The following is a 26,642-nucleotide window of genomic DNA, read 5'->3' as shown; positions in this document are numbered from 1 at the left end:
AGCGGGCCACCTGACCCTCCGGGTGTTTGAAGTTCAGGAGCCAAGTCAGAGATGCATGGTCGGTGCGCAGGAGGAACCGGCAGCCGTGCAGATACGGCTGGAAGTGCCGCACCGCTAGCACCACAGCCAGCAGCTCCCGCCGGGTCACACAGTAGTTCCTCTCGGCTCGCCCAAGAGCTCGGCTGAAGTATGCCACCACTCGTTCTCCAGCATCGTCCTGCTGGGAAAGGACCGCCCCAACTCCTACGTTGCTAGCATCAGTGTCCACAATGAAGGGTTGCCGGGCGTCGGGGTAGGCCAGGACTGGGGCTCTGGTGAGGGCCTCCTTCAGCTGTGCGAAGGCCGCAGCGCAGGCATCACTCCAGCCAAACGGCTGACCCTTGTCGGTTAAGCGGTGGAGGGGGCTGGCTGTCGTCGCGAACCCCTTAATGAACCGACGGTAGTAGGAGGCTAGGCCCAGGAAGCTCCGCAGTTCTTTGACGTTCGAGGGAGTCGGCCAATCCCGGACCGCGGCCACCTTTGCAGGATCGGTGGCGATGCCCTGAGCGCTGATCACGTGGCTCAAGAACGTAGTCTCTCTCGTCAACAGCCGGCACTTCGCAGGGTTGAGCCGCAGCCCAGCTTGACGGATGGCACCGAAGACCTCGCTCAGGTGGGACAGTGCACTGTCGAAGTCACCACCGTGTACCAACAGGTCATCCAGGTACACAACACAGCGGCTACGAGGGATGTTCACGAGCACCCTCTCCATCAACCTCTCAAACGTCGCTGGCGCATTGCAGAGCCCAAAGGGCATGACCCTGAACTGCCACAGCCCCTGTCCAATGGTGAACGCAGTCTTAGGCCTTGCTTCGGGGGCTAGCTCCACCTGCCAGTAACCGCTGCGTAGGTCGAGGGAGCTGAACCAGCTAGAGCCGCTGACGTAGTCTAGGGCCTCGTCGATCCGTGGAAGCGGGTACGAGTCCTTCTTCGTGACTGTGTTGAGACGGCGAAAGTCCACGCAGAACCTCAGGCTGCCATCCTTCTTCCCCACCAGGACCACGGGTGCCGCCCATGGGCTGTTGGACGGCTCGATCACCCCAGCCGCAGCCATCTCACGGATCTTTTCCTCCGCCACCTGCCGTTTTGAGAGGGGCAGCCGGTGGGGGTGCAGACGGATGGGTTGGGCGGAGCCGGTGTCGATGGTGTGCTGGACCAGCCCTGTCTGCCTGCAGTCTTTGTCACTGGCGGCGAAGAGGTCCACATTCTCGTCCAGGAGGCACCGCAACCGCTGGCGCTGATCACCGTTGAGACCCACGCTGCTGCGCTGCCACAGGTCACCAACAGCCTCAGTTGTCTCGGTCGAAGGAGATTTGTTGGGCTGAGGGGCCGGGGCTGAGGTGAGTAGGGGTGACCCGGAGCCACCGGCACCCGAAGTCTGCTGAGCGGCAGCTGCCCGACGCCTGTCTCGTCTGGCTCTGGCCCCCTCCGCTCCCTGCTTTTGACCGCACTGGAGGCCGAGAGTCTCTGTGCCAAGAGTGATAGCCCGCCTTGCGGTGTCGACGCAGGCCCCCCAGCGGGTCAGCAGATCGAGGCCGATGATGCACTGGTCTTGAATGTCAGCAAGCCAGAAGTCATGAATCAGCTCCAGATCCTTCACTCGGATCTGCAACGTTTCTTCCCCCGCATATCAGCTCTCTCCCCCGTCACTGTCATCAGCTGGGTGTCGGTGGGCGACCAACCCTCGACCAACGACCCGGACGTTCCAGGAAGCACGCCAGGTCGTATCAGGGAGATGGTAGACCCCGTGTCCACCAGGGCCCGGCATGGCTGGCCCTCAACGCAGCAGCTCAGGTAGAGTCCCTTGAGGTGCCCAACCCGGCCCACCACCGTGCATCGTCCTTGGAGGGGGGCAGGAAACTGGGGCGGTGGTCCCCTCACTACACCGCTCCCACCCCGTTTCCCTGTGGCTTCGTAGTTCTGGCCGTCGGGGCAGGTGCTGGGCAGTCACGCGCCACGTGGCCAGGCTCATCGCACCGGTAACAGCGGTCGGTGGGACGACGACGACGCCTCCGAGGCACGAGGGCTGCAGCTGGCATATCTCCGCGACCACCCCCTCCCCGTCGCAGTCTGCGGCTCTGATTTGAGGGTAGTTTGGGGGCGCACCTGCTGGTTAGGTGGCGAGGTGAGCACCAGCTCGGCCCTTTCAGCCTGAAGGAGCGCCTCACTGAGAGTCTGAGGCATGGCCAGGCGGACGTGTTGGCGCAGTCGCTCTGGAAAAAGTCCACGCAGGAAAGCATGCAGGCTAAGCTCCTCACGGGCTGCTGCTGGAACTCTGGGTAGCCACGACGAGCATACAGCAACACATCCGCTGCAAAGGTGCCCAGGCTCTCCCCCGGCCTACGGCTCCGGTTGGTCAGCTGCTCCCTGCTCTGATCAGTGGAGTGCCGCTGCCCAAATCGCCTCTCGAGTGCTATGGTGAGGGCCTGGAGCTCATGCTGCTCTGACGCGGCTAGGTCAAGGAGTACCTGCAATGCATCTCCTTCCAATGCTAGCGCTAAGTGTGTAGCAGCCTCGCCGTCACTCCAGCCATTATGTCTCGCGGCTAGCCGTACTTGTGAGAGGTAGGGCTCTAGCGGGGTTAGCCCGTTATATTTCGGTACCTTAGCTGGCGTTGCAGGCGTCACTGCTCGCTGTCGGGGGCCCGGTGTGTCGGCCGACGGAGGCAGCCCATCAAGCATTGCCCTAGCATCGGTCGCGGCGGGCCGCCGCGCGGGGCACTCGCGCCGTCGGGACCCGTCGGGGGACTTACATGGCCGCTAGCTTCCTCTCTCCTCAATCGCCAGCTTCCCAGGCGAGTAATGTTCTCCTCGATAGCTTGCTCTAGCCTCCGAATGTCTCCCTCCATTCCGGCGAGGGTGAGCTATCCCACTTCTGACACCAATGTGGCGAGCTCAGGAAACGGAGGAGACAGAGGTTCCTTTGGTCTTGCTTTCGGCGAGCTAGCCAGAAAGCACAGCCATTTATTTAGCTTTTGGGGAGGAACACTGCCGCTAGCAACTGCTCAGCGCGGCAACCAAAACAACAACACAAAATGGCGCTCTCTCACCGGAAAAAAACACACAGAGGGAGCGTCACCTGTTACCATGACAACATAACAACAAACATAACTGTAAACAGAACATAAATGTCCGTAACACCCCCGAACAGCCCTGGGCCGCTACAATATAAACAAATCTGCTATCTCTTATCTTTCTATAAGTTTCAGTTTGAGAAACCCGCAACAAGAACCAAACATAAGATGACAGAGCCAACGATTGGTGTTGTTTTATGTGCTTAGGTTGGAAAGATGGTTGATGTTGTTTCCACGACGCAGTGGAATACCAACACAATGAGAAGCCAATCAGGTTCCTCTGAAATAGTTTCCTCCCACTTCATGTGATTATATTTAGACAAATCATTTCACTAGGTTTTTAATACAGCAGTACCAAGTGGAAAGACCAGAAATGAGGAATATATTTTATTTATATCTGATGCTTAGTATTGGACGTAAGTATATGTAGATTGCCTGTACTAAAAATGTGTTACAGTCAGAAAACTTAGAAGAGGATTTGGGTGATTCTGTGTGTTGGGTCATACTGACAGGTATGATTTTTTTCTCAGGTTGCTCAGATGAACAGATTTTTGAGACCAAGATTGTTCGTGTTGGAAAGGAGATAAAACTGACATGCCCCCGTAGGGAAGTAGGAACCTTGTTTTGGATCAAGCTTGTTTCTGGAGACTTTCCTAAAATCTTAGGAAGGTCATTTACCTTCCAGAGTGGTGATCAGCGCATTAGAACTGCAACAGAAACTGGAGCATTTGTTCTGTATATTACAGAAGCACAGCAAAGTGATACAGGAGTTTACTTCTGTATGAAAACAGGAAAACAAGACTTTAAAATTTTGAGTGGAATATTCCTGAAAGTTGAAGGTAAGTACACAAAAACATCTTTAGGTCCTATAAAAATTTGGGACTTTGCATAGTTTACTAACTTAAAAAACATGTATAAAGTTTTTGCTTGTGTTTACACTTTTATACATGTGTAAATAAAAGGACTGTTTACATAATTTAATTTTTAATTTGTCTTTTAATAAACATGAATGATTGATGTGTTTCTCAGGACCAAAACCAGCTTTCTCTACAGCTCCTCCATCTGATCCCGTCCATGAGAAACCTACATTCATGCTGCAGTGTTCAGTCCTCCATGACTGCCAGAATAAAGCATGTCCAGCAGCTGATACGGTGTTTTGTTTGAATGCTAAATCGCAAAAATTTCACTCCACTTTAAATTACACTCATATAAATGGTGGAGCTGAATATGAAAAGAACTTGGATGGACTATCAATAATGAAATGCTTCTCCAGCTACTTGCGAAACTTCAGCACCTTCGATTCTCAGACATATTACTGTGCCACGGCCACATGTGTGGAGTCATTTTCTGAAGATACAACAAAAGGTGATACTGAAGGCGAGTGCATCATATTTTTATATAATGGAGAAAATTATAATATTTGTACATTTGATTTGATTTTAGTTTTGAATCTAATATTAATCTAAACATGATTAATCAAATAACTGAAAAATACTTTTAATAACCATTTTAATAATGTTTAAGGTTAATTATTTTCATTTTGTGTCCGCAGTCAACAAGAACAATATAGTTCTCTATCTTTTATGTGCTACTTTGGCTATAAGTCTGATTGTTATAGCCTCTCTAATTTATTCAATCAAGAACCTGAAGAGGCAATCATATGTGGATTGTAATGGTAAGCAGTCACTCATACTGTACATCAGTGTATCAAATAATACTTGCAAAAGTAAACTAAGCTCTTTTTATGTGACAATATAGCTGCTGTTGGTCTGCAAACAAATGTAATTCCAAATGGTGATCAGGAAAATCTGCAGGTAAATGTACATAAAATATATCTCTGAGCTATAAAAATATTTTAATGTCTGTCTGTGTAAATATTAACATGTGATGCTTCCTCAGGTAGATTCGGACTCGGTGGTTTATTCTCTAGCAACTTATAAAAAAGTGAGCAAATCAAGGACAACGCATACAAAAACCTGCAGAGTGCATCTACACTGATGCCAGGGCCCTTGTACTGGATTGACATCTATCAAACTCATCAATGTGAATACAAATGTTTATACAAAGTTTTTTTGTATAAATGTAAATTATCATTTGGACAAACTTAAAGAAAATATGAAATGTATTTTTTAGGTTTTTGTCATAGCTTACATTCAAAGATAATAAATAAACAACAGATGCAAACAACTGAAAGTTTTTTCATTGTAGAAAGTTTGAAAAATAAAATGTTTTTATTGTGATGTTTCACAATAATCATTTGTATATGTATGCATTTTTTTGTACAAAGTAATAAACAGTTGTAAATAGTCATGGTGTTAAAATCACAGACACAGATTAATCTCCTTATTGCCCATGGAAAAAAGTCTTTCCTAATCTGCTTCTTCTTCAGATTAGAAATTAGCGACTAGAAAGGATCTATTCTTTCTTAACAGACAAACAAACTGTTATGCAATGATATTAAAGCCATATTAAACCCAAGATTCAACTCACTAATTAATTCTTGAAGATTTTACTTAATATTGATTGTGGTTAATTTTTTAAAAGTTGATATAGATATTATTTTTTTATGTTAATTAGCTATGAAGTTTGCATTCTGGAAACCTCTCAGTCAATGTAAGCTGCTTTGAAATAAATAACACATTGTGTTGTTTATTAAAAACTATTTTACAGTTAAATATTAATGGCAAACCAGGAGAAAAATGATTTACATTACATTGGCTTTTTTGTTGTCGTCCTTGCCAGTAGTTACGCTCGATTAAGAGTAGCATTCTGCTCCTAAAAGTCCAGAGTGTCAACTTTTGTGAATTTTTTAAAACATTTTTCTCACAATCTGAGTAATGGTAATGGATAGAGCAACATACACAAATAGTGCAGGTTTTTGACTGTCAACTTAAGTGTGATGCATTTTTTTTAAATTAACTAAAAGAGGCCTACGAGATGAGCATAGAGAGCTTCCTCACAGACAAGCAGCCCTATCAGGTGTAGACATTCATCCAAGCATCCAACACACACACACACACACACACACACACACACACACACACACACACACACACACACACACCTTCTTCCTCAGCTCAACCCACCCTCCCTCTACAAACATGAAGTCTGGAGAAGATTAGCTATGAAATGTTTTGAACCGACACTGCTCAGCACATCAGAGCCTGCCTAGCCCCCTCCCTCGACCCCCACCAGTTTGCTTATAGAGCAAACCGGCCCACAGAGGATGCTGTCACTGTCTCCATCACCCTTCACAGATCACTGAGCCATCTGGAGAACACGAAGAGCTATGTAAGGATGCTCTTCATGGATGACAGCTCAGCATTCAACACTTTAATCCCAGACATCCTTACCACCAAACTGGATCAGTTTCAGATTGTCCCTGCATCTCCTGGGTCAAAGATTTCCTAATCACTGGTCTCAATCAGTCAGACTCCCAGGCCCCCACATCTCTTACCCCACTGTTACTCAGCACTGGATAACCACACGGCTCTATTCTCTGCCCCCTCCTCTACGTGTTGTACACAAATGACTGTACACCAATCCAACCACATCTCCAATCATTTCACCTGGACCCACAACAACCAAAGCTCTAATTAAGAAGGCCCAGCAGCAGCTGCTCATCCTCCCTGTCCTGTGGAAGAATAACCTGGCCCAGAAGTCGGTGGTGGAGAGCGTGCTCTCCCTCTGCCTGGGTGCTTGGTACACAGGGCTGCAACTGACACCAGGAAGCCTGGCGGAAGGTAATTAACGCTGCTCAAAAGAGAACTGGCCTCCCTGGAGGACACGTTCAGATCTGTCTGAGCCATCACAGGCGATCCTTCACCACCTGTTTGACCTAGTGCCTTTTGGTAGGCACCTCAGGTCAATCAGGTCCCACACCTCCAGATTTACAAACATTCGGACCCACCAAACACTATCCACCCAACCCACCCCATCCTCCCTCCACATATACACCCCACCCCTTCCCACCCACCTGACCAATTTGAGCCATGGTCTAAGTAACCTCATCATTCAGGCCATTCACACAAAGACTTTAGTCAGACCAAGTCCTTTGCACTACTTCCAAGCACTTTGCAACCTGCTGTCTAATGTGTGTTTTCTATATATTCCTCTTGATTGTATGTATTTCTCCCGTTTGTTATTCATTCCTGCCAGCTTACTATTTATATTTTATTCTTGCACAGTTGCACACACAATTTTGTTGTACATTAACAATGACAATAAAGGGCTATTCTATTCTATTTATTCTATTCTATAATAATGCCACTATCTGATATCTTCCATTTAAATATTGTTCAGCTATAGTTTCTTTGATTGCCCTCCTACAAGTTCAGAGAACAATGAGCAGATACACAGTCAGCAGCTACACTGACAGACAAAAGTTGTGGTGGGCTGTTTCTGTGCTCTTTGACCACCTACTGAAGTTGTTTACTCAGAACAGATCTCAGTATGATCTTTCACAAGACATGAAGTGAGGGAAGAGCTGCACTTCAGCAGGCCAGTTTGAGTTGAACAGCTGGAATAGATCATTTCAGTTGTATGTGTTTGCTAATTTGGAACATTGTTTAAAAAACACATTCAACTGTGTGTCCAAACGTGATGTTCGTGTTTTATTTTTAATTGATAATTGATTTAAACTGGATGGATGTCTGTTACAGCTCTGGGTTAAGCACACTGCAATGATCTCTGGTGAGGCTTTATAGTTGCCAAACTTACTGTATAGTTTACAGTTTGGCAACCAATTAAAAGTCAATTTCTAAAAGAAAGAAAAGGAAACACAAAGTTAAGACAAGTGAATGATGAACACCTTCCCTCATTGCCCACAGTGACATGTGATTAAAAGAGATCACAGCATGACTGAGCAGGTCTCTGTGTATTTCCCTTTCTCACATACCCTCTGGCAGCTCCTGTGAGTTGTTTTGAAATAATTATTCATATTAATTATACAGTTTTATTCAACCTTCCACCAGTGGTACAAGATCAGTTACTTGAGACTCAAACAGAGATGAGATGAAAACCCCCTTTGTATTCATGGCCTTGTTTGAACTCTCAGACATAGAAGTGTTTCACCAGCACTCCTGTTTATTGGTATCGTTGTGTGTTTCCGGTGCAAGTACTGCTGTGAGAACATGCAAAAAGAAGATGTAAGGCATGAAAAAGTCACAATCTATAATTGTAAGTTATTACCTTTTGTGTTTGTAGCAGTCAATATACACATGACTATGTGTACATAGAAGATGTGACCACAGGATTGTCTCAGAGAATTACAGAGAGCTAACTGACTGAACTGTATGTGCCAAAGATCAAATAGCAGTTTAGGTAATAGGTAATAATTATTTGTATTTTTATCAAAGTGAACTGGGTAAGTGGTAAGCCACTTCTCTCAGACCATCCAGAGTTCAGCAATTACACTTCACAATGTGGTACATCTTTTGCCCATGAAGATTCCTAACTATATAAATTATGATATCATTATGTTGCCTAGCAACTACCTAGCAACTTGTTAAGATGACCATTTTTTTAGCATTTATGCACCTTTAGTACCATTTAAACCATGCTATCATTTTTCTTTCACAAAAATAACATCTGATTTGTCACTGTTAAAGGTAAATTATGCATGATATATTATGAAACTCTCTCTTTGCTTGGAAACCACCTACCAATGGGCAAAATTGACCTGTTTTCAGCCTTTATGCCCCTCATGAAACAGCATGTCAGTTTTATTTAATGATAAGGTCTCATTCATATCCATAATTTTAAATTATACATGCCACCTGGCAAATGGCTAGAGTAACTCATGTTCATCAAATAACGGCCATTCACCACCACTATTTCTTGCCATTTCTCATTGTGATTGAGCATATGACTTTAACAACAGCATGAAGCAATACTGTAGCATGGACATCTACTTTTGTACTACATGTGTAAGTGGAATTAAAGTGGTCATCATTGGTAATCCATTCACACTGAACTTAATTGCACTCAAATATATACGTATGTTGATGTAATTTATGAAAGAAATTAGCATAATTGGCATTTGAGATGTTTTTTTGAAAATATGTAATCCAGTGTTTTTGACAATTATTTCTATGACTTATTTTGCATTACTAAAGTCCTGAAGTACCATTTAAAATAATAAATAATAAAATTATAATAAATGTAAAAGTACCGTAAGTAGTAGTTTCATAACTTTAAGCTTAACCTTAATGCTAATCACGGCTCAACCTTAAAATAAATTTTGGAAGCTTAGAACACTACGGCCTCTAATTTATGTTATCAAAGTTAATAAAGGTGATCTATGGTACACAGCTTAACCATATTAGTAGGGATTAAGTCAAAGTATTTTGGAAATTTACAGGCAGTTTTATAATGTTTTAGTCACTATATCATCTCTCGTGTTCACTTTGTGTGAGTTACAGAAACCCACCATAAAGAAAACTGTGCTGTTGGTGTTGTTTCAGTTGTTTAGACCGGAAAGATGGTTGATATTATTCCACTGTGGTAGTACAGCAAAGCACCAACATGACGAACAGCCAATCGGATTGTTCTGAAATTGTTCCCTCCCATTTGATGTGATTATATTAAGATACCGCTTGCTATAGTATGCTTAAATGGAAATGAACTAGAAGTGGATTAATCAGAAAATGCTGATCATATTTTGCATACTACTGAGCTTCAAAGTTTGTTGTAAGTTTAGAGTCAGCTTTTTTTTTTTCCAATTTAACTCCAGAAATTTATTGTTAACTCATCTGCTTCATTTTATCTTCAGGGTGCACAGACAGATGATCTGTTCTTTGGAACAAAGACTATTGGTGCTGGAGAAAATGTGACTCTGACATGTGCGCGCCCGACATCTGATTATGATGCTACCTTGTATTGGATCAGGATTGTTTCTGGAAGCTGGCCTGAATTCTTGGGAGGAACATTTGCCTTTGATTATGTTGGTGTTAACAAGACTCCTCACATTACGACAAAACAAGAACCTGGAACATTTATTCTGGAAATAACTGAAGTTAATCAAAGTGATACTGGTCTTTACTACTGCATAAAAGTTAAACTGCTTGCTATGACATTTTTAAAGGGAACATTTCTGAGAATTAAAGGTGAATTGAATTACTTTGGGTTTTTTTTCAACGTGAATTTTAGTTTTTCTTTCTTTGTTAGTTAAAAAGTGGGTAGAATGTGTTAATTATTTCTTCTTTTATATTTTCCAGAACTAGAACCAACTATCAATGATACCATTCAAGTGTTTCCATCTGATCATGTCCATCCAGGAGACCCAGTGACTCTGCAGTGTTCAGTTCTCTCTAACTCTGAGAACAAAACATGTCCTCGAAATCACAGTGTGTTTTGGTTCAGTGTTAGATCTGATAAATCTCATCCTAATGTAATTTATACAAATGAAAACAGTGATAAATGTGAGAAGATTCAAGAGGCTTCCTTCACACAGAAATGTGTCTACAGCTTCTCCAAGAATGTCAGCTCTGATGATGCCGGGTCGTACTACTGTGCTGTGGCCACATGTGGACAGATCATTTTTGGTAATGGAATAAGACTGGACGTTACAGGTAAATTTTAGAATTTTATTATTAATTATTTTTGAATAGATTATTATGCACTGATATCAGCTTTTAATGTTACCGAAATTCATATTCCACGGTGCATGTATTTTTCTAGCACTCACCACATGGAATTTGCAGAAGGCCAATACAGCCATCTTTCTGTTATGTGCTGTTTTGGTTACAAGTCTGGTTGTTATCGCCTTCCTCATTTATACCATCAAGGAGAAAAAATGTAATTGTTGCAAAGGTAATACAACTTTCCCCTTTCGTCAGTCTGATCTAAAAGTATTTAGCAAAAACTAATGTCATATGTTTCATATTATTGGTTTGTTTCAGTCAGCCTAAAGCATCTTTTAGCTAAAATTTCTGTGTTTCAAACAGATGTTGGTACAGTCAGTGGTGAGGAGCAGAGTCAGCAGGTAGGGTGTATGTCAGAAAAGTAATGGGGAAATTAATAGGTAAATACTTCTATACATTTATAGTCAAGATATTTAGTGTTGATATATGTTCAATTTTTCTACAGACAGTTGAAGATTCAGTGGTTTATTCATCAACAACTTTCACCTGGAGAAAAACTGACAAAGTGGAGCAAAGGAGTTCCAGGAAAGCAGAGGAAAAGACAGTCTACACTGGTCTGAGAGATTTATAGCAGTTCAACAATTTACCTGTGGAAAATGCTAATCACTAAAACCTGAGCTTTTCTGAAAATATGTGGGAAAATGTAGCACCATAAACACCACAGGGCCTCTGTTTCACTTCTAAAAATGCTAATGTAATATTTGAACAATATATTATAACAATATATTGTGTAATATGCAGTTTTTGCCTTGTATTTAGTATTGTGATTTTAATTTCATTTTAATCTCAGAAAACTCTGAAAAGTTAGGCAGTCATTTTAATAATAAAATAAATAATAATAAAACTATGCTCCTTCTGGTCATTTCCACATTGTCCTCCATGTTTTTCATTCTCTCTCTCACGCTCTATCTTAAAAGAGCACCCTTTTAATTTCTTTGATTTTATTTTTATATATTATTAAAGATGTAGAGCAGACTGTTCAGTGACTTCCTCTCAACCACAGCTTTAAGCATGGCCAATAGTGGAAGTCGTAGAGCCTTCTTAATCTTAACATAAATCTTAGCAGTTTTACTACTTCTCCTGTGCATTTTTTTTTTTTTGTCATAGTATAGAGAGCACATGAGATATATCACTGCAATAACTGATGCTAAAGAGATACAGTTGTTGTGAGAACAGCCTTTATATTTTTGGCTTCATACCATGTCCAGTTAGAGACAACGTAACAGAAACTGAAACTTGCAGACAGACAGTGGTTTTGCCAAAGGACTTACCGGGGGTTTAAATAGTTACACCTAAGTTGCTTTCCAAACTGTCTTTATTCCAGTTATTATTATTTATTACCCTGTATAGATGCTGTTGCAGGCATTCCTCATAGACTTTGGTGCTTTGGTATTAACATGATAGCATGAAGCAGTTACTGGAGATTTGTTAGCTGTACATCCATATCCATCCCACAGGTACTCATTGGATTAAGATCTGGTGACAGTCATGACCATTTGAGCACAGTAAACTCATTGACAGTTTCAAGAGACAGGTTTGAGATTGTTTGAATATAGCAGATTATTCTGCCAGAAGCATCCATCATAAAATGGATACGCTGGTCATAAAGAGGTGGACATGATCAGCAACAATATTTAAGTAGGCTGTGTGGTGTTTAAGCAATGCTCATTTATTACTAGGAGTTCTAAGAAAATATCCTTCACAACATTAAACAACCAGAACCAATGATACAAGGCAGGATGGATCCACGCTTGTTTTTTAAAGACAAATTCTGACGCCACCATCCAAAAGCCTTATAAGAAAGTGGGAATTGTTAGAGGTGGTTGTAGTCAGGAGATCTAATAATCAATAGGTTGGTGATCAGATCCCTGGCTGCTTAAGTCTGCATGCCAAATATCTTTTGGAGCTCAGCTAGAGTGAACAAGTGTACCTGATGAAGTGACAGTGTTGAACTAACAGCATGCAGCTCCTGGCAGACAAATGTGTTTGGTCCACCACAACTTTCCACACATGAGATATTTTTGAGTTTGATATTTAATGTGGTTAAAAAAGTTAATGTCATTGTTTAGAAATGTTTAAAAATATAAAATCAAATGAATTACATTGTATCTTTTATCTATCTAAAAGCACTTTCTAAGGCCCTCTGCATTGTTCTCTTAACAAAAACACAAAACAAGCAAAGCCACATGCAACAACTACACTGACAGACAAAGGCTTTGGTGGGCCATTTCTCCACTCTTTGACCAAACACTGAAGCTGTTTACTGAGAACAGAGCTCACTGTGCCCTTCAACAGGATATGATATGACAAAGCACCTACAAGACTCTTTTTATATAGACAAACCAAAATGATTTAGTTTTACTTTAATGCCACGCAGAGCACAAATATTGTTTATTTTTTTGTGATTTTAAGCAACAAGCATTTACAACCACCTATCACCAACTATACAAGTGAGGTGTGTAGGAAAATAACACTTCAAAAGTATGGTTAATAATATAGCAAACATTTGAAGACATTGCCATGGATACCAGGAAGGGATAAATGATTAGCACCTCCCCTCTTCTGCCAGCAGCTAAGAAAAACCACAGAAAAGAAAAAACTGTCACAGTGTGATGTACACTTGTTCCTTCCTGTTTCACAGCTCTTATAAGCTGTTCACTTATACATATTATTACAACCGTTATAGTTTTATTCCACTTGCCTCTTTAAAGTAGATAAAGTACTGCAAGACCAACTTCCTGATAATAAAGAAGAGAGTGAAACAGAAACAAAGCAGCTACAGTAGGATGCAAAAGTTTGGGCAACCTTGTTAATAGTCATTATTTTCCTGCATAAATCGTTGGTTGTTACAATAAAAAATGTCAGTTAAATATATCATATAGGAGACACACAGTGATTTTTGAGAAGTGAAATGAAGTTTATCGGATTTACAGAAAGTGTGCAATAATTATTTAAACAAAATCAGGCAGGTGCATAAATTTGGGCACCACAAAAAAAGAAATGAAATCAATATTTAGTAGATCTGCCTTTTGCAGAAATTACAGCCTCTAAACGCTTCCTGTAGGTTGAAATGAGAGTCTGGATTGTGGTTGAAGGTATTTTGGACCATTCCTCTTTACAAAACATCTCTAGTTCATTCAGGTTTGATGGCTTCCAAGCATGGACAGCTCTCTTTAACTCACACCACAGATTTTCAATAATATTCAGGTCTGGGGACTGAGATGGCCATTCCAGTACGTTGTACTTGTTCCTCTGCATGAATGCCTTAGTGGATTTTGAGCAGTGTTTCGGGTCGTTGTTTTGTTGAAAGATCCAGCCCCGGCGCAGCTTCAGCTTTGTCACTGATTCCTGGACATTGGTCTCCAGAATCTGCTGATACAGAGTGGAATCCATGTGTCCCTCAACTTTGACAAGATTCCCAGTCCCTGCACTGGCCACACAGCCCCACAGCATGATGGAACCACCATATTTTACTGTAGGAAGCAGGTGTTTTTCTTGGAATGCTGTGTTCTTTTTCCTCCATGCATAACGCCCCTTGTTATGCCCAAATAACTCAATTTTAGTTTCATCAGTCCACAGCACCTTATTCCAGAATGAAGCTGGCTTGTCCAAATGTACTTTAGCATACCTCAAGCGGCTCTGTTTGTACTGTGGGCGGAGAAAAGGCTTCCTATGCATCACTCTCGCATACAGCATCTCCTTGTGTAAAGTGCGCCGAATGGTTGAACGATGCACAGTGACTCCATCTGCTGCAAGATGATGTTGTAGGTCTTTGGTGCTGGTCTGTGGGTTGACTGGCTGTTCTCACCATTCGTCGCTTCTGTCTATCCGAGATTTTTCTTGGTCTGCCACTTCGAGCCTTAACTTGAACTGAGCCTGTGGTCTTCCATTTTCTCAATATGTTCCTAACTGTGGAAACAGACAGCTTAAATCTCTGAGACAGCTTTCTGTATCCTTCCCCTAAACCATGATGGTGAACAATCTTTGTCTTCAGGTCATTTGAGAGTTGTTTTGAGACCCCCATGTTGCTACTCTTCAGAGAAAATTAAAAGAGGAGGAAAACTTACAATTGACCCCCTTAAATACTCTTTCTCATTATTGGATTCACCTGTGTATGTATGTAGGTCAGGGGTCACTGAGCTTACCAAGCCAATTTGAGTTCCAATAATTAGTTCTAAAGGTTTTGGAGTCAATACAATGACAACAGTGCCCAAATTTATGCACCTGCCTGATTTTGTTTAAACAATTATTGCACACTTTCTGTAAATCCAATAAACTTCATTTCACTTCTCAAATATCACTGTGTCTCTCTCCTATATGATATATTTAACTGACTTTTTAAATGTAACAACCAACGATTTATACAGGAAAATAATGACTATTAACAAGGTTGCCCAAACTTTTGCATCCTACTGTATGTACTCACAGCTTTCGCTGAAAGGCCAACCGCAGAAATGCTTATGTTTGTGTCCACCATTTATCACTGGTAACTGTGAATATATGTTCCTTTGTCTCTTTTTGCAAATAATGCTTTGCATGCAAAGAAAAAGCTGATTATACAAAATAAGACAGTTTTTGCTTGCTTTCTTTTTAAGAGATGGGAGCATGGTTTTGTTTTTAAACTCTTTATTTGTTTGATTTATTATATTTTTTATTTGCATATCAGTTCTACATTTGTTCAGGACCAGTTGTATAATGAAAAAAAAAACTTTTTTCCTTTGTCAGTTTAAGAAGTGAAGGGGCAGAAAGGGCTCGTGGTCTCAGGCTGTGGCAACCAACACACAAACGTCTGCCTTGCCTCCAGCTTAAGTTGAACAAGTGATGTTGTGGTTTTTGTGACAACTTCATTGTCAGACCAATGGCTTGTGGTCCAGAATATGTTGACTGTGATTAGGCCACAAAGCAAAATATTTCAAGTTCTGTAAACACTTGTGCCAGTTATTTATTTTTAGATTTTTGTTCCTTTTTTTTTTTTTTTTTTTGCACAGTAGGTCTCTCGGAAACCTATGCATTTAATTCAGATGTAGTACATTACTTTTTGGTGTTAGGATTCTGCTGCTTTCATTCCTCTGACAAGTAATAGGGCAAGTATGATGATAGTATTGTGATTACAGGGGTTTTGAATGTCTTCCAACCTAGTGTTTAGATTTAATATACCAACAATGTTTTTCTGTTGTGTAAATTGCTCTAATCAAAATCAATTCCAGAGGCCATAGAGACCTATTTTGAATAAATGAATTAAATATAAAGGTCAAGGTCAAGAGGTCAAGTTCAGTACCTCTATTATTTGGTGTAGACAGCTATCAGCCTAGTTAACACCGATGTCTAGTAACTATGGCTAATAAATATTCTTTTATCAAACTTGGAAATGTAAATAACTTGATTAATACAATCGAAAGCCATTAGTTGTATCTTGGTTTGGGTCTTCTTTTTACGATGTAGTTCAATATTCCCTGATGCTTTTGTGGTTGAAGTAAAAAAAAAAAAAAAAGTAGTTTTTTTTTTTTTTTTCATTCAAGAAGCTGGGAATATAGCAACCAGGCCTGAAGCCAGTTAAAATGTTGAAAAGTTCACTCTATCATTCTGTAATGTGTCTGAGTGTGCCAGACTAAGCACGGAGAACAGAAAGAAGAACAGAGAGTTGTCTGAGGGCTTGAGAACAAAAATTGTGGAAAAATATCAACAATCTCAAGGTTACAAGTCCATCTGCAGAGATCTTCATGTCCCTTTGTCCACTGTACACAACATAATCAAGATGTTCACAACACATAGCACTGTAGCTAATCCCCCTGGAGGTGGACGGATGAGAAAAATTCTTAAAACTCTGCAACAAAGGATAGTTCGAATGATGGATAAACAGCCTCAATTGACTTCCAAATAAATTCAAGCTGTTCTGCAGACTCAGGGTGCAACTGTGTCAGCTCGAACTATCTGTCGGCATCTGTAAGGAATGACCACACTGCTGAGACAGAAACATAAAAAAGACAGACTGGAGTTTGCCAAAATGTACATGCCAAAATCGGTCTGGGAGAACAAGTTTTGGAAAGATAAAGCTGGTAAAGCTCATCATTCTACTGTCTACAGAAAATTTAATTAGGCCTATGAAGAAAAGTCAAAGATGGTGGAGGTTCTAAGATGTTTTGGGGATGTTTTGCTGCCTCTGCTACTGGATGCCTTGACTGTGTGCAAGGCATCATGAAATCTGAGGACTACCAAAACATTTTGGGGTGCAATGTAGGGCCCAGTGTCAGAAAGCTGGGTTCAAGGTCATAAGTGTTCCAGCAGGACAATGACCCCAAACTTACCTCTAAAAGCACTCAGAAACGTTTGAAGAAAAAGCACTGGAGAGTTCTGGCCAGCAATGAGTTCAGATCTAAATCCAATTGAACACTTATGGAGAGATCTTAAACTTGCTGTTGGGAGAAGGCACCCTTCAAATCTGAGAGACCTTGAGTAGTTTGCAAAAAAGAATGGTCGAAAATTCCAGTTGAGACATGGAGCAAGCTTGTTGATGGTTATTGGAAGTGATTGATTGCAGTTATTTCTTTCCAAAGAGCACCCAACCAAATATTAAGTTGAGGGTGCCAATAATTTTGTCCAGCCCAGTTTTTTAGTTTCTGTGTGAAACTTTTTTTTTATCTGTTTTTGTGTTGATACACTGCACATAAAGGAAATAAAAATGTATATACGAAGACATTTGTAATTGTAACGATTTTCTGGCAGAAAAGGTGCATTTTCTAGAAAAATTCCTGGGTGTTGATAATTTCAGCTATGACTAAATATCCTGTGAGTACAATTATTTTACCAATCAGTAAAATTTCCCCTTGCTGGCTTTCCCCACTATCATAGGCATGCACCAAGGAACAGCCTGATTTTACCTACAGTTCATTCTGCACATCAATACAGCAATGGCTGACCTGCAGGTGCCCCACCCTTGTACTCTGTAGTACTCTGATTACTTGCCATAAAAGTCATCACAAGGATGGATTATGTGAAGTTTGACAACCACACACTGGTGATAGCAATAATCTGCTTGGTTATTTCTCTAGTTCTTAATGTTATTTTCATCTGTTGCCGAACTCCAGGAGCAGCATGTGAACAAATTAAAAGTAAGTGGTTTAAAATAAATGAAAAATCATAATAATATTACTCTTTTTAACATTAAAAGTAACTTTCAAAGAAATAGGATTAGTAAAAGTAAATTTACATATCTTTGTATACATTTTTTTTATTAATATTGCTGACATTATGCACATCTCATTATATATGACTCCATCAAGGTCAATAAGTTATTATTGACTTAGCCAGGTTAGAAACCTAATTTTAAAAAATAAAAATCAAGTAGATAATATTCCTCTTTCATCACCATTATGCACAGAAAACAGCTCGTCACAAGCCAGGCAAGATGACTTGAGCCAAGCAGTGGATGACAGTGTAAGTAATAAGATGGCATCATATTTTTTACTTCACTAAAATGATTTCTAACAGCTTGATGTAATTATAAGAATTTTATTATTTCACATAGATTGAAGGTGAACTGAACTATGCTGCACTGCAATTCTCTGGAAGGAAAACGACAAGAGGAAAGAAGAAGAAGGGTGAACTGGAAACTGAAGAAAGTGTGTACTCTCAAGTAAAATGCAGAATGTGAAAGTGTATCTGTGTCGGTTGGGTTATAGTACTGATCTTTTATATTGAAAATAAACAAATACAAAGAATTTTTTACTAATTTTACCAAAAACATGATGCTTTACATTCAATGTTCCTATTGTGTTTTCCTGTTCTTGTTTTCCAGGTTATTTGTTTATAATATGATGAATCAATTCAAATGAATAGTATTACATTGTATTACATACAGAGTATACATAGTATTACAGTAGTGCAATATTATCATGATGGTTTCATCACATTGATTCAGTGATTTCAGCCTAATAGTTCGATCAGTCCCCCCACCTCAACATTCAAATGCATATAACAAAAGAGCTGGGATAAGGTTTCGTTCACACTTTACTCTTATCAACATTTATTTAGGCTCACAATTTTTATTTCAGTTTTTAGCAATTTAACTTCCACAAAAAGGTGGATTGTATAGTCCTTGTTAGGTTGCATTATCTGATCCAACTCTTTGTACAGGTGTAATCCTGGATATGTTGAACATTCTTTGCAGTTCACCCTTCTATTGGTGTTGATTGAGATAGAAAATTTACATACTGAGTTGGCAGAGTATTATTCTAACTTGGGACTGGCTGCAGCTCCGGAAGCAAAGCAGGACATCTACTAATCTGCATGTCAAATATCCTTGGGCAAGGTGCTAACCCCAAGTTGTTCTCCGATCCATCCATTAGAGTATGAATGGGTGAATAAAAATGTTGTATAATTGTTTTTGAGTGCTCCAGGACAGTAGAAAAGCGCTATATACGAATCAGCCTATTTGCCATCTAACTTCTCCCTGAGCACAATCATGAGGTTGAGATGTTTGATTCTGAATAAATGAACCCAGTCTGTTAAATGATTTGCCATAGGATTTGCTCCATAAAATTAACATTAGATATTTCTTGTACTACATACACTAAATTGCCAATAGCATTCACTTTTCTGCTTTCACACAGATATGAAGTGACATGTCATTTTTAATCTACAGGGTTCTTAGTACTGACTTTCTAAAGCTCTGCATCGTGATGCTCCTGCCTACATCTCTGATCTTTTAGATCCCCACGCTCCCTCTCGCAGCCTGAGATCATCTAATCAAAGGCTTTTGGTAGTACCATAAACACGTTTTAAGACCAGAGCAGATGGATCTTTTACAGGGTGGCCCCCAGGTTGTGGAATGCTTTGCCTCCGTCTTTACGTTGCCTTGATTGTATTTATTCTTTTAAACAGCAGCTAAAGACTGATTTATTTAGACTGGCTTTTAACTAGAGTTGTGCTGTATGATTGTGTTGTTTTGCGTACATTTATATTATTGTGAAGAACTTATCCTGTGAAGACTGCTATATAAATAAAGTTATTATTATTATATTATTATTTAATATAATGTCAGGCTTTACAGCTGTAACAGCTTCAGTTCTTTTGGGAAGGTTTTCCACATGTTTAGGAGTGTGTTTATGGGGATTTTTTGACCATTCTCTGCATTTGTGAGGTCCGACTTTGATGTTGGACAAGACATTCTAGCTCGCAGCCTCTGCTTTGATCATCCTAACAATGTTCTATAGGGTTGAGATCAGGACTCTGTGCAGGTCCGTCAAATTCTTCCACTGGTGTGTTGTCATGTTCGAGGGAGCCAACTTCAAACTGTTACCACAAATTGGGAGGATGAAATTGTCCAAAATATCTTGGTAAACTGAAGCATTAACTCCACCATTAACTGGAACTAGGGGGCAAGCCTAGTTCCAGTTAATGGAACTAGTCAAAGACCATCTGTGACTTGTTTTCTTAAACACACACACACACACACACACACACACACACACAGAGACACACACATACGCAGAGAACAAAGTAAGCTGTCAAATTCCTTGTTTGTATGCACAAACCTGGCCTTGGCCGAATAAAAATTATTGATTCTGAAATGTGTTTATTGCAAGAATTTCAGCTCCTCTGATGATGAGACTTACTACTATCTTGTATCCACATGTGTGGAAATAAAACAAAACTAGATCAATTTGAAATGTATTTCTATCTGCTGATGTTTCCAAGAAGGGCAAGAAGGGAATGGGACACTGAGAGATGGATTTGTGTGACTGCGAATAAAAAATTTGTGGTCACAAGGGCAGAACAGACCCAGGGCAGACAAGCTGAAGTCAGAATAGAAGTCACAAGTTTATTTACAATAACACCAGGTGAAACTATATACAGACAAAACAACATGTGGCCCGAAACTAGGTCAGCAAAGGGAACACATAGACCATGAGATTTGTGATTTGTGGTCAGTGTATATTGCTATTAATAGAGAGCTGATAGCAAAAGCAAAACTTTGGATTCTGGTGTAATCTACATTTAAAACTAAAAGTGAAATACTTGTGTCCAAGCGAAGACTTAAACTAAGCTTCTTTTTTAGAAATAAATCTTGTTTCTCTTCTCTGTAAGGAAACACTTGATCTATACATCTTTTTTTATGATCTGTGATCTGTTTTGCTGTGTAATTGCACCTGGCCAGTACTTACAGAGATTGGATACTGTCTACTCATTGTGCTTTCTGGTTTATGGCCGGCTGTGGAAATCATGTGCATCTATGTTCTCTGTATGGTGCTGCTAAATGGCCCTCTCTGTATATCTGCAGACTTTCCTGTTAGTTGGCTTTTATCTATAAATCTCTGCTTAGCCTAGTTCCATCTTACCTGTGTGTCTATATGTGTAAAAACCACAGCCAATATAACCTACGCTCTCAAAACATTATACAAATGTGTGGCGTGACTGAGACATGGCGGGACCACAGAGTCAGTGTTAGAGCCATTGTATTTATTCTGGCTGCAGCTCTCGGCTGTCAGCTGTCAGCACGGACCAGGTGACAGGGCAATGTCCAGTCTGGTGGCTGCCCACGCCTCCGGCGGTGGCGGCAAAGCTGGTCCAAAGGTCGGATGCGTGGCCAGTGAACATGGCCCGGCAGGCATGATCGTGAGCCCCTGCTCACAGGTTGGTTGTCATGGCTGAAAGCAACTGCGTATAGATTTTATTGCGAAAAAAATGATTTTGATGTACGAAAGTAATTTTTTGAGCAGAACTAAACTTTGTTTGGTATTTAAACAACTGCAGATAAAATAATATCACAGTATATTAAATTGTACTTTCTTATGCAAACTGCAATGCATTTCCTCCCTGCTGATTTTAACCCACTATGCTAATACAGTTAGTTAAACAATGCCTGACAGGAGTGGGGTGGGTTGTAACAAATATTTTAAAAGTGTTACAACCATTCCTTTCCCATTAAAGTATGAATAGTTTATTGTTTTTACATATACTTATACATGGACTTTTACAGCATGCCTAGATAATGGGAAAAAAAGACTGTTAGAGGTATGCCTGCTGATATTTAAAAAAAGAGCATCCAATGGGGTCTCAGAGAAGGACGAATCAGTCAGATCAGTGGCAAATGAACTCATGTAACACTGAGCCGATACTACAAATCACTGCAAAAGCTGATGGAAGAGTAACAGATATTATTTTCGCATTGTTGCTTCTTTTTTCTGAGGAAAAAAGAAAGGCAAGCACAAAAAAAAAGAGAAGAGAAACCTACCAAAAAATGTTGAAAACTAACGCTGAAGATTCTGAGACCTCAGATGAAAACATTTGCATTGTCTGTATGGAGCCATTTGGCAACTCAAAGGCAAAGGAAGTTTGGGTAAAATGTATCCTGTGCAGTCTTTGGGCCCGCCAAGCCTGCACTCCAGGGCTACCAACATTTGTCAACATTGTGAATTTGCACACTTTTTTTCTTTTTTTCCCAATAATATATAGGCTTGAAATAAGACTGTAGCAAGTACGACTCACGCTTAGCTCCCAGTTTCCTCTCTTCCCTGGCAGCTACTGTAAAAATAGGGGATGCATGATTATAATGACAGGACCCAGCTGTGTCAGCCAGTCTCCCACGACACTACAAACCCACTAGTCCACCCATAACCTGCAGCCACGCCACAGACCACACCCCATCACACAGAGCTAAATCTTTTTCACAGAAAAAACAATTTCTACTCTAAACAAAAAAACATAACTGTATTAATAGATCTTACAGCAAACTGATGTATTTCCATAGGTAGAAAATAGATAAGAATTATTTAGGTGCGGATTTTTAGAAACTGCCCTGTTGCCTTACCATCTTGAATACAGTGGCCGAAATTAAAAACACTATTCTGCCTAATCACATTTTATGTATGTAGCTAGAGACTGGTGAAACAGCAGCCTACCAACAGAAAAGCTCAGGATATCTTCAACAACTCACCTCAACATCCCAGTCTTTGGATAAAAGTGAGCTTTACTGACTTATCAACGGATATTGAAGCCCTTTCACAAAGTTTTACAGACATGGAGACCCAGCATGTCTAGATCTGAGTAAGCTTAGCCCAGTTTTTGTTTTTGTGGTGACTCAGGGGTTATAACACAAACGGGGCCCACCAAGTGTGGGTGTTATGAAGAACAGTTTAAGAGTTTGATCTCTATTACCTCACTAAAATGTGTTTGTTCTATTGTGGCCACTGTAGCTTTGATTATGCACTTGAATTCATAGTAGTAAGAAAACAACATTCAATTCACTGCAGTCTATTGACCTCTAGCGGTGAGATATTACACACTCTGCTTAAACGGCATTTCTCTTTTCTTTGTATATAGAAATCTTAAAACAAAATTTCAATCTTTCATTTCACTGTGACTCAGATTTTAAAACGATGCATGAAATTTTTCAACAAGTCAGATAAAGAAAGCCTGTCTTGACCATTAAATGACCCATTATCCCTGACTGGGATTTTAGGTTTTGCCAAGCTAGCGGATGCAACGAAAGAATGCCTATTTTTATTTAGAAAGCAAATCATGGCTAAAATTTTGTAGTTCGCCATCATTCTGGATTTACCTCTAGCTCCACTATGGAGTTGACATATGTGATTTCTATTAACATATCTCATTAATGCTGATTAAATTTGCTACATAAAAATACCTATATTAATTAGTTCTGATCTTCTTTGGGTAAGGGGCATTGGTTCAAGATGTCTTTGAGCTCTACAGGAGACAAAATGTCATGGAAATGCATTAAGATTTTCTCTGAAATGCAAACTATGATGTATTTGAAGTATTAGTAACATAAGACCCAGTATAATATTTATTTTATTGACATAAATTGAATGAAAAGTAATAATTGAACAATCAATTGCAATAGAAGATGAAAGAGAGGTAATACATTTTACAAAGCACCGGAGGAGTTAAATGTGACAGGAAGTGTACATTTGAATGTATTCTGGCTTAACCAATCAGGTACAATTTTCCATCTGACCTGAAACGATCATCTCACTTCCTTCACTCACTGAAATACCAGTAAGGTCCACGACAAGAAGCAGTGTCAGGATGATCGTCTTATGGGTTACATTGTTTTGTCTTCATGAAGGATGTAAGTGCTTTTTTTATTTTTGTCTAAAAAATTTATATGTTAACAATTTACACACCAATAGATTTGCGATTGACAGTTACCATGTCAAAAAAATGTTTTACTTTCCTTCTTTTCCTTAATTCAGATTCTCTGGTTCCAGTTAAAACTGTTCAGCTTGGTGAACCAGCAACCTTGACATGTGCTATACCCAATGAGCTCAGCATTAGAGGAGTCAACTGGTACAAGCAGAGTGTCGGGGATACTCTTAAATTAGTAGTTACACTGTATAAATCTACAGTTGATTATGGTCCTGGATTTTCGAGCTTAAGATTTGGAGTATACGATGGTAAGAATTTTACCAGCTTGACCATTTTAAAGACAGTTCAAGAGGATGAGGGACTCTATCACTGTGCAAACACAGAATGGATTGGAACTACATGGAGTGGGACGTATTTGTTAGTAAAAGGTAATAAGCCAATCTACCTTTACAAACTTTGAAAATTCATCTATTCATGTTTTGAAGAATGTCTTTGTAATTGCACAGAAAAAACTCAAAGGACATCAAACTTTGCAGTCAGTAAGTTGCTGATAGAATCAAATCCAGTCCGTCCAGGAGACAGAATGACGCTCCAGTGTTCAGTCTTCTCTGACTCTGACAACAAGACGTGTCCAGGAGATCTCAATATTCTCTGGGTCAGAGATGGATCAGATAAATCTCTTCCAAACATCATCTACACTGACAGAAATAGAAGTAATGAATGTGAGAAAAGATCTGACCATCAGAAGACATGTGTTTATCGCTTCTCTAAGAATATCAGCTTGTCTGATGCTGGGACTTACTACTGTGCTGTGGCCTCATGTGGGGAGATATTATTTGGAAATGGAACTAAACTGGATATTCAAGGTAGCTCTATCAATCAATCTTAATTAACTATTACTAATGTTTAGTGAACGTTCACAGCAATGTCATCATTGGGTGACATTGCTGTTCAGTACTGGAAGTTATATGCCAAATATGTTGATAATGTAATGTGTAAATATTTGTTAATGTTTTGTTATTTTTTGACATTTAGGAGATGTGTTTATTGTATATATTTAAATTTTTTCATTATTAGTCTATTCTTTGTATTTTCTGTTTATATTCTCTGTTAATAGTTAGTTTATTTGTTCCCTTTGTGTTCCCACTGTGTAGTTATAGCTAAGTGTTATTTACTGTCTTGTTACGTTCACCTGTTCCTTGTTTTCCCCTTCTGTGTCTCATTCCCCTGATTAGGGTTTGGTGCGTCTGTGAGTAAAAATAGTGATGTCTTCTCTTGTCCTTTGTCGAACTGTCTGTTTGAGTTCTGTTTGCCTTTTGTATGTGGACTCTTTATTTATTTATTTTTTTACATATATTTCTGTCACCCAAAAATAAAGGCATGTCTTTTGTTTGTTTAGTTTTTCCACGCATTTGCATTTGGGGACCTCTATAATGTAATAATGTGACAGATTGTAAACAACAGGAGCAAGGCTGAAAATTATTTTTCTGTTTGTTTTTTTGTAGTGTCACCCACACATTCAGCATTTATTCAGCTGACAATATTAATAGTATTTTTGGCAATTTCTGTCATTGGAAACGTGTTCCTCATCTGCAACCGAAGAGTATGTAAAAAACTTCAAAGTAAGTGTTACGAGAAACTGAAAATATTTAAAAGCTGAGACTTGTGCAAATTATATTTAAATGATGAAAAGACTTATCCATTTTATATACAGAATCATAATGTAAAATATACTGTAAACGGCCCTAGCGGTGCGTAAGTTCTGCAAATAACTCATTTCTTGACAAAAGGTTCTCAGGGACATGCAATATTAAGTTAATTTCAATAATATATATATTTGTATTATTCTGTTTATCCTTAGGAAAAGAAAGTGCTATAGCATATGCACAAACTGACACCTCATGCCAACCAGTAAGTGATGAAAATTAGTGTTATTCACTTCAAATATGTCAGAAAATGTTAAGTGTCACTTCATAGATAACATGTTTTTTTTTATTACCACACAGACTGTCGTTGATGAAGAACTAAACTACGCTGCACTGAATTTCTCTGAAAGAAAAACAAGAGGAAGAAGGAAGAGAGAGTGTGCTGAAGACAGTGTCTACTCTCATGTTAAATGCTGATGTTAATAACAATGTTTAGCATCTCCTGAAATTAAAATTGATCCTGACATCTTGTTTTTGTTTGTTTTTTTATTAATATTTAAAGGTTGACAGTTAATTTTCAATCTTGCTGAAAATATTTGGACTGCCAAAACCTTAAACTTAGTTGTGTTGCATTTCTGGCATTCTTGAGTTTTAATTGTATGAACTGTTTTGTAGTCATGCTTTCTGGAATAAATAAATGTACATTTGCCTCAAAGTGTCTTTTATGTTTAAAGCAAGGCAATGCAGGCAAAAAAGAACCCTAAAAGAACAAAAACGATCATTTCAGTACTCAGTATACTAACTGGACAGGTTTGGCAGGTACATGCAGTCATGAACATCCACTGCAGTGATGAAATGGAACCATTGGTTTGTAGGGTAAAGTCTCCAGTTCAGTTTTTGTCTGTCTTCTTTACTCATTTTTTTGTCTTCTTTGTTTGTTTTTTATCTGAATGTAACAAATGATGGTTAAATCTGACTGAAAAGACACTGCGTGCATATAGCAACCACAACCTAAATAATTTACAAAATGAACATCAAAAAGTAGTGATCACGATCACAAATCAAGGGCACAGTAGTTACATTCCTGGACAAAGAAGACATGTGTACCATGCAATTTCCTGATCAAATTACTGT

At 39.7% G+C, this 26,642-nt stretch overlaps 2 protein-coding genes and 2 long non-coding RNA genes across 6 annotated transcripts; all 4 read left to right on the top strand.

The window, feature by feature from the left end:
- Positions 1-3,473: 3,473 nt before the first annotated feature.
- Positions 3,474-5,590, top strand: LOC106097518 (uncharacterized). Of its 3 annotated transcripts, none has more exons than XM_019362257.2 (6): positions 3,474-3,528; positions 3,643-3,951; positions 4,142-4,477; positions 4,665-4,787; positions 4,871-4,926; positions 5,012-5,590. In XM_019362257.2, exons 1-6 carry the CDS (start codon positions 3,486-3,488, stop codon positions 5,108-5,110), a joined length of 966 nt encoding a protein of 321 aa, XP_019217802.1. In that variant the 5' UTR covers positions 3,474-3,485; the 3' UTR covers positions 5,111-5,590. The 3 variants fall into 3 exon arrangements, with proteins under 3 accessions (XP_019217802.1, XP_025760239.1, XP_025760238.1); XM_025904454.1 differs by having other exon boundaries at positions 4,142-4,489; positions 5,016-5,590; XM_025904453.1 differs by having other exon boundaries at positions 4,142-4,489.
- A 459-nt stretch (positions 5,591-6,049) lies between these two features.
- LOC106098096 (uncharacterized) lies at positions 6,050-11,594 on the top strand. The gene is made up of 6 exons (XR_002062978.2): positions 6,050-6,091; positions 9,885-10,218; positions 10,330-10,683; positions 10,793-10,924; positions 11,059-11,096; positions 11,201-11,594. It is a non-coding gene; the product is annotated as an uncharacterized LOC106098096 (long non-coding RNA).
- A 6,171-nt stretch (positions 11,595-17,765) lies between these two features.
- On the top strand, positions 17,766-19,606 carry LOC109203226 (uncharacterized). The gene is made up of 3 exons (XR_002063141.2): positions 17,766-17,864; positions 18,134-18,189; positions 18,281-19,606. It is a non-coding gene; the product is annotated as an uncharacterized LOC109203226 (long non-coding RNA).
- A 1,763-nt stretch (positions 19,607-21,369) lies between these two features.
- LOC102078948 (uncharacterized) lies at positions 21,370-26,190 on the top strand. The gene is made up of 7 exons (XM_019363204.2): positions 21,370-21,387; positions 23,713-23,845; positions 23,970-24,290; positions 24,369-24,728; positions 25,368-25,484; positions 25,724-25,773; positions 25,869-26,190. The coding sequence occupies exons 2-7, from the start codon at positions 23,803-23,805 to the stop codon at positions 25,983-25,985; spliced, it is 1,008 nt and encodes a 335-aa protein (XP_019218749.1). The 5' UTR covers positions 21,370-21,387; positions 23,713-23,802; the 3' UTR covers positions 25,986-26,190.
- The last annotated feature ends 452 nt before the right edge of the window (positions 26,191-26,642 follow it).

The sequence above is a fragment of the Oreochromis niloticus genome, unplaced genomic scaffold (genome assembly GCF_001858045.2).
Source record: "Oreochromis niloticus isolate F11D_XX unplaced genomic scaffold, O_niloticus_UMD_NMBU tig00001690_pilon, whole genome shotgun sequence".
NCBI lineage: Eukaryota > Metazoa > Chordata > Actinopteri > Cichliformes > Cichlidae > Oreochromis > Oreochromis niloticus.
Note: the sequence above shows the minus strand (reverse complement) of the source record. Positions and strands in the feature narration are given on the sequence as shown.